This window comes from Myotis davidii, unplaced genomic scaffold, assembly GCF_000327345.1.
Source record: "Myotis davidii unplaced genomic scaffold, ASM32734v1 scaffold77, whole genome shotgun sequence".
NCBI lineage: Eukaryota > Metazoa > Chordata > Mammalia > Chiroptera > Vespertilionidae > Myotis > Myotis davidii.
The window spans coordinates 5950441-5958424 of record NW_006289713.1 but is presented as its reverse complement, the minus strand read 5'-3'; the positions used below and the strand labels follow the sequence as shown (position 1 = coordinate 5958424).

The window sequence follows — 7984 nt, the reverse complement described above, 5'->3', positions numbered from 1 at the left end:
TGGTGGTCAGAACATGAGGAACTGTATTTAAAGGGCCAGAAGGTTGAGAACCACTGCTTTAACCAAAAGTCTGTGAAGTGTTTTCACCTGCCTCATCTCATTTGATACGGAAGTCCTGGAGTATGTAGATAGGAGACTCAGTGGAATCCTATTTTCTTTTCATCAGCTGGAAAATGGAGATTTAGAAAGTTTAGAAACTTGACCCTACTGAAAAGAAGTAAGAAATGACGGAACTTGAAAAATGACTTCAGGTTTTCTCACTGCACAGAATACAGTCAAACACTGCTGCAGATAAATATTTCACCCTTTATTCTGTCTGTGTGATCTACAATAATGATGTGCTTTGTGTTGATATTTACTGCTGTGTTGCTGACAATTACCTGAAAGAGAAGTTGGGGTGCTTCACTGGTCTGGAAAAAGTTTAGCTAAATCAGAAAGCAGGTCTAATTAAGCAAGTTTATTTATCTATAAAGCTCTTGCTGGCGCCAATCGCAAGCATATGTTTCCATCTGTCATTGTCGATCGTGAATTTGGTTGACACTTCTATTTTAGAGAAAGGGTGAATAGCAATATTAAAATATTTCTTCTAATTAATTTCCTTTCAGTGTGCACGAATTCGTGCACTGGGCCTCTAATGTGAAATATAAAAACAATTTTTTAAAAAATAAAATAAATAAAAATAAAATTTTAATTTAATTCAATTTTAATAATTTATTAAATTAAATAAATTATTAAATACAATAAATAAAAATATAAATGTTAAAATGTATAAACATTCTTTCTACAAAAGCAGTATTCCTCTCAGCTGAGAGTTTTTGTCTCTCAGTTTGCTTTTTGAAATCTTGCCACTGACAAGATAGGGTGGTCAGTACTGCCGTTTAAAAGAATCAGAAGAAACAGATTCAGCTGAGTGATCTTAAAGCCATACCTTGGAGATATTGCAGGTTTCCTTTCAGTTCACTGCAACGAAGTGAATATTGTAGTCAAAAAGGAGTCACGTGAATTTTGTGTTTCCCTGCGCAAATAAAAGCTTACAGTAGTATGTTAAATGTGCAGTAGTATTGTCCAAAAAAACACACAGTATATACCTTAATTAAAGATACTTTATTGTTAAAAACCACTAACCATTACCTGAGACTTCAGTGGGTAATAATCATTTTGCTGGTGGAGGGTCTTGCCTCAATGTTGATGAGCTTTCTTCACAATATCTGTGAAGAGCATTTGTAAAATGAAGTGCAATAAAATGAGGCATGCCTATATAAAATTTTTTTTTATATATACAACATTTTTAAAGGTAATTTTAAAAATACCTTTTCTAAAGCAGTGTTCTAGTTTAGAAGCCAGGGTTATTTAAAAATAAAAGTACAGTCAGCTTATGAATGACTCTATTATAAACCCCAGTCATAATCATGTTATTGGTGTTCAAAATAGGGAGAGAATGCTAATTCTTCTCGAAACTTCCCAGACTCTCATCATTAGAGACAACACATAGACCTCAACCAGCTACTGATAACAAGCCCGTGATAGCATTAGGAAGGTTATATTATAGGTCAGTGATGGCTACCCTTTTGAGCTTGGCGTGTCAGCATTTTGAAAAACCCTAACTTAACTCTGGTGCCGTGTCACATATAGAAATTTTTTGATATTTGCAACCATAGTAAAACAAAGACTTATATTTTTGATATTTATTTTATATATTTAAATGCCATTTAAGAAAGAAAAATCAACCAAAAAAATGAGTTCACGTGTCACCCCTGACGCGCGTGTCATAGGTTCGCCATCATTGCTATAGGTGCACAGCACATGCATGTGTGTGGGAGTGGGATGTTAGAATCAGGACAGTTATTCTCAGTGGTTTGGTGTCTTAATATTTCAGAGGAGAGAGTTAGGGTTTGTGAGGGTCTTTTAGACAGCAGAACAAATGGTGGCAGCACCAAAAAGATTTTAAAACATTACCTTATCAAAGGTTCCAAGTCCTGTCTTCACAAGACTGTTAGCACTTTTACAGACTAAGGTGATTTGACTGTATCTAATATAACTACATTTGGTTTTTTACATTGCTCAGTGTACTTTTGTGTGAGATTTTATGTTTTTGCTTTGGTTTTTATATTTTGTTTCTTATAAATAGCTGTATAAAGAGGGAACTTTTAAGCAAACAATTATTACAGTTTATTCTGTGTATTTTTTAAAAATATATTTTTATTTCAGAGAGGAAAGGAGAGGGAGAGAGAGATAGAAACATCAATGATGAGAGAGAATCATTGATTGGCTGCCTCCTGCACGCCCCCCACTGGAGATTGAGCCCATAACCTGGGCATGTGCCCTTGACCGGAATTGAACTCAGGACCCTTCAGTCCACAGGCCAATGCTCTATCCACTGAGCCAAACTGGCCAGGGCTATTCTGCTGTGTATTTATTATATCCCATTACCAAAGACTGAAGGACTTCTTATGAGTGGAGGAGGTTTTGTTGAAATTAAAGGTCCCATGTGCCTCTAGAGCAGCAGTTCTCAACTTGTGGGTCGAGACCCCTTTGGGAGTCGAACAACCCTTTCACAGGGGTCGCCTACGCCCATTGGAAAACACATACATAATTACATATTGTTTTTGTGATTAATCACTATGCTTTAATTATGTTCAATTTGTAACAATGAAAATACATCCTGCATATCAGATATTTACATGACGATTCACAACAGTAGAAAAATTAGTTATGAAGTAGCAACAAAAATAATTTTATGGTTGGGGGTCACCACAACATGAGGAACTGTATTAAAGGGTGGTGGCATTAGGATGGTTGAGAACCAGTGCTCTAGAGTAAAAAAGAAACACACATACTTCTTCTGGGCCGAAACTCATTCCAGCATTCAGTAATTCCCATAATTACACTCTTAACCAGATTAGTATATCAAAGTGTTTTAAACACACTAACAGAAAATGGCAGTATTGCCCTGGAGTCTGCTGGGTGATATCTTTTCAAATTCTGCTTCTACCACTTAACTAGATTTTGAAATACAGGGACATTAAAGCACACACAACTTCTAGTGACTTAAAGTTGTACCGATTTCTATCACCAGGGGGCACCCCAGTGTTGTTGATAGAAAAAGGGAAGGCATCCTGTGTCTGGGATTCTGCTAAACTTCTGTGGCTGCAGAGGAACATGACTCCGATTTGTGGCTTATTCAGATGCACCTTTCTGCTCCTTATGTTCGCGCCAGCGGTAAATGCTAGAGCACTTGGTGCGAGTGTTTGAATGGTGTGAATGGTCTTTGCACTTCAGGTGCAAAGCCGGTGTAGCACATCTCTGGGTATGGAATGCTTTCTCCTTTTGTGTCAGTGTGAAGATTACTGGGGTGCCCCGCATGGTGGAAATATGTGCAGCTCCTAATCCTGAAAGCCGTCATTTGCTTTTGAATAACTCCACATTTTCTCAGCTTCTTATTTGTCATTAATTCTCTGGGGAGAGAACTTACTCTTGGAGCGATACGCTTTTATCTCTGATTATTGACTTGACTTCCTAAGAGTTAGTTGGAGAAATCCGTTGAGGAAGCCACTTAAGCAGTAGCTCTCAGCAGTACTGGGCATGGGGGTGCACCTGAGCGCCTCTGAGTGTTTGCAGGCTCTGGGACCCCGCGCAGGCAGGGCCATCGGATTGCCAGAGCTGCAGCAAGCAGAGCTTGAGAAGCATTATGTTATTTGTTATTTTGTTCTACTTCCCTTCCCATCTAACTTTCTTATCTCAAACATACGCATTTGAAACATTTTCAGCTCTTAGGTATTATGGAATAGCTGGGAAGAAGAAAAATTTGATGTCTTTATAATACCTTTCTGTAGACACTTGCCATTTTGCTTGATCTTTCCCAAACAAGGAATGTGATTTCTAGCTATTAATTTGGTCATTTAAAGCATCGTATTAAAAAGGAAGCCACAGTTCCCAGGCTGTTCTTTCCCAGGGGGGCTTTCTCTATCCCCTACCCACAGGCCTGGCTGTGCTGACATGTAGTGATAGTGAACACAAAGTGCTGACGTTCACTAAGTCATCTTTACCAGTGGACAAAGATAGGTGGCTGTGGTGTTTATGGGCAGTCATCAGCATCCTGTGAAACAAAGGATATCGCATAAGCATTTTATTGAAACTGATTTACTTGTCAATTGTAGTTTTGGGGTTTTTTTTGCCTCATTTTTGTATCTATTTAATAACGTATTTTAAAGTATTCCTGTGATATTTTTTTCTTAAATGAAGATGATTTACTTTTACTGTCTTTCCATGTGTATTTGGTAAAAATGTCATGAAAAGTTACAGGGATAAAGAGTTTTAATGAAGTGCTTTAATGAAGTAGCATGTGTTGGGTTTTAACATTTTGTTGAATTAAAATTTTTCTGATTCCCCATGCAGCTTCCTCCATACAATGGATCAGTTCTGTGTGGCACACAGGCTGCAGATGAACTACCTGATGGTAAGCTTGTTCTTTATTTCCCTAATGTGGATTCTGGCCATACGTGCTGGGCGGGCAGGTCACCTGGAAACAGTGTTTTCCTCTTTGTTCTTGCTTTTTTAAAAAAATATGTTTTTTAGATACAGAGGCAGAGCTGCCTCGAGCAGACTGTCAAACTACAGCAGGAAGGCCGGGGAGGGTGGGAGGGCAGGAGGGGGGTGGGTAAGAGAGAGAGGAAAGGAGAGGGAGAGAGAGATAGAAACATCAATGATGAGAGAGAATCATTGACTGGTTGCCCCCTGCATGCTCCCGACTGAGGATCAAGCCCACAACTCAGACATGTGCTCTTGACTGGAATCAAACCCGGGACATTTCAGTCCCCAGGCCGACACTCTGTATGCACTGAGCCAAACCAGCCAGGGCTGTTCGTGCTTTTTGAATAAACATTCCCTTATAGCTTGATGTTTTGGCCGTAAACTGTAGTAGATTTAATCACTGAACCACTTTGACTAGTGTATTTAAGTTTATTCTATGCTTCATAGTGTCAGACATTCAAGGTTTAGTTAAGGAAGTAGTAGTTCAGTTCTTTTTTTCCATTAGCAGTTCATCGTAGCCAATGCTTTTTGTCAGAGTTCTTTCAGTCTGGTGCAGAGGCTGCTGGGCCCTGAGCTGGCAAATCTCTGAGCATGTGCTCTTGGCATGGCTCAGTGGCAGTTTGAATCTGTTCCTGCAGTTTTACATTTATGACCTTGTTTGTCCCAAATGTTCTTGGGGATTCAGGTAACCCCTTTACCTTCTGACTTGTTACTTGTTTTTGATGTCTGTCATAGACAATGAGCTTCTTTCTGAAGATGGTGCTTGCTGAGATGCAGCGGTTTTGTATTAAGTGCCTGGTGTTCAAATAACAGCAGGGCCCGTATTGCAGGCTACCACCGCACAGTTCAAATTTGTCTAGACCATTTTTCAGTTTGGTTCATGTCAGAGGCCCTGGCTGGCTTTGGAGAAGCTGAATGCTAGACCTTTTCTTTGGTTCCCTGTTTTGTTAACATGATCAGACCTGTGAAAGGGGTTTTAATTATAATTTAGGTTTAAATGTAAACATTGAAAAGCCTACCTAAACTCTTTATAGTAAAACCAGAAAGTGGTTATATCTAAAATTATCAGCAATTTTATAAGAAACAATGATACGGGAAACCTTAAGGGGAAGGGCAGTTCTAATGATGGCTTAGGTTGAGAATAAAATAAATGAAGCTAGAGGGACCCAAAGGCCCTTGCCCTGCTGCCCAGCCTCTGCAGCAGTGTTTTTATCTGTCAGTTGGATTTCTCTGTGTCTGTGTACTTTGCACATAGTGAGCATGCTGCCGATGTTTACTCAGTGCTTTAAATTGTTTCATTCTTTTCTTTTTTATATATATATTTTTATTGATTTTTTACAGAGAGGAAGGGAGAGGGATAGAGAGTTAGAAACATCAATGAGAGAGAAACATTGACCAGCTGCCTCCTACACACTCCCCACTGGGATGTGCCTGTAACCAAGGTACGTGCCCTTGACCGGAACCGAACCTGGGACCCTCGAGTCCGCAGGCCAACGCTCAATCCACTGAGCCAAACCGGTTAGGGCTGTTTGATTATTTTCCTTTCGTATTAAACCTTTCTCTGTAGTTCAGTTAGTGCCCCCACCATCTTCACAGTGGCATAGCATAGGCTAGAGATCCGGAGGCTTCACTGTGAGTGCTGCAGTGAGCAGACTTGGAGAAACGCCATGTGAGGATTGTTTTCTTTGAGCTGCGTTTCCTTCTCCCAACAAACCCACAGCATGTCTGACCTGAGCATTGAGTTCCCATGTGCCCGTTATATTGACTGGGTTGTTCAAAGAATTAGTTAGCAAGGCTTCTACCAGTCTTTCAGTGTAACAGGGCTTTGTGCTAACCTCTCTGCCTTTCAGTGCAGTGTACGTGTGTTCCATGCTGAGAATTCCTGGGTAAGAAAAGGAACTGTTGCCCTGGTCAGGGGGCTCGTTTGGAGCATCGTCCTGTATACCCAAAGGTTGTGGCTGTGGGCTTGGTTCCCAGTCAGGGCACATACCTAGGTTGTGGGTTCCATCCCCAGCCAGAGCATGTACAGTGGGCAACTGATCAATGTTTCTCTCTCTCTCATTGGTGGCTTTATATGTAAACTTACTATTAGTGTAATTATTGTCAGTAGTCATTTTTCAGGAACTTTTTATTGTTTTGCAGCCCTCCCCCTCACTCCCCCCCCATCCCAACCCCAAGGAAGGGGTGTTTTGTTAAAACAAAAGAAGAATTAGCAGACTAGGCCCTGCCCCACACTTACTTGCACACAGGCTTCTCTCTGGGACTGTTTTTAAGCCTTCTATAAAAAGACTTCCAATATATTTAGTACTCTGTAATGGAACACAATTCTTTTGGTATATATTATAATTTATTTTCCTTGAAATACATGCCTTGAAAAAAGTTGGCCTCTTATGCTAGACTTGGAGAAATCTTCAGTTATACACTAAAAATGAATTATAAGGCATGTGCTCTTTTCTTAACTGCAAAATTTATTTACAACTTTATTTTATCAGTTATAAGCTTACATTGATGCTTGGTGTCTGTTAAAAGACACAATTGATTCTAAACCTAATTTCAGAGATAAGAACTATGAAAAAGAACGCACATCTTGGATGGAATATCTAGGATGTCAGCTGGGAAGAAGTATTGAAAGGCTCCAAAGAGATTTTTATCTTTTGGTAATTTTGGAGATACCTTCACCTCTCATGGACTTAATCCAATGTGAATTTATTTAGTGGACAATTAATGTGCATTCATGCAAGGCTATTTTCGACTTCAATTAAGATTATCAGTGGGGGAGATCAGGAGATTGATAATTTTAAAAAGTGCTTTGGAAATATACCTTTATGTAGAGGATGAATTCTTGGTATAGTTTATGCTTTTTGAATTATTAACTTACACTAACTAGAGAAGCCATATATATAGCAATGATTTTAAGTCTCTAAGTTTGTCGTTGTGATTTCCTTTTATTTACTTATTTTTTTAAATTCTCACCTGATGACATGCCCGGGGGTGAGTGCGGGGGATGGTATTGATGTGAAAGAGAAACATTGATCAGTTGCCTTCCGTGGGGATTGAACCTGCAACTCAGGTATGTTCCCTGAACGGGAATCGAGCTGATGACCTTTTGGTGCACAGGATGATGCTGAACAAACTGAGCAACTCTGGCTGGGCGTGATTTTCTTTTAATTGTCTAAAAAGCTTATACCTTACTCTCGGCATAATGAAAGCTAGTCGAGTCAGATTTCATTGAGGGGTGTTTTTAGACAGGCAGAATCTTACTTGCTTTATATTAAAATTTTAATTTCTACCTTTTGGAAGTCTCCATTAGCTACCCTGAGAATAGAAGATAAATTCAAGCTGTTTTTCATATCCCTAAATTAAATATGATCTTATAGTTATTTAGCAAATTATTTATTCAGCAGAGAAATAAAATGTCAACTTTGTTCATTAGAAGAAGACTTTAGTGTTTCAG

The 7984-nt window shown here is 39.2% G+C and overlaps 1 protein-coding gene across 1 annotated transcript in view; it reads left to right on the top strand.

Moving 5' to 3' along the window:
- Positions 1-7984, top strand: part of USP10 (ubiquitin specific peptidase 10) — a 59633-nt gene that overhangs the window by 22232 nt on the left and 29417 nt on the right. Inside the window, exon 3 of the mRNA XM_015562932.1 lies at positions 4396-4456. Within this exon, the coding sequence (XP_015418418.1) occupies positions 4396-4456 (61 nt within the window). The remainder of the gene's footprint in view (positions 1-4395; positions 4457-7984) is intronic.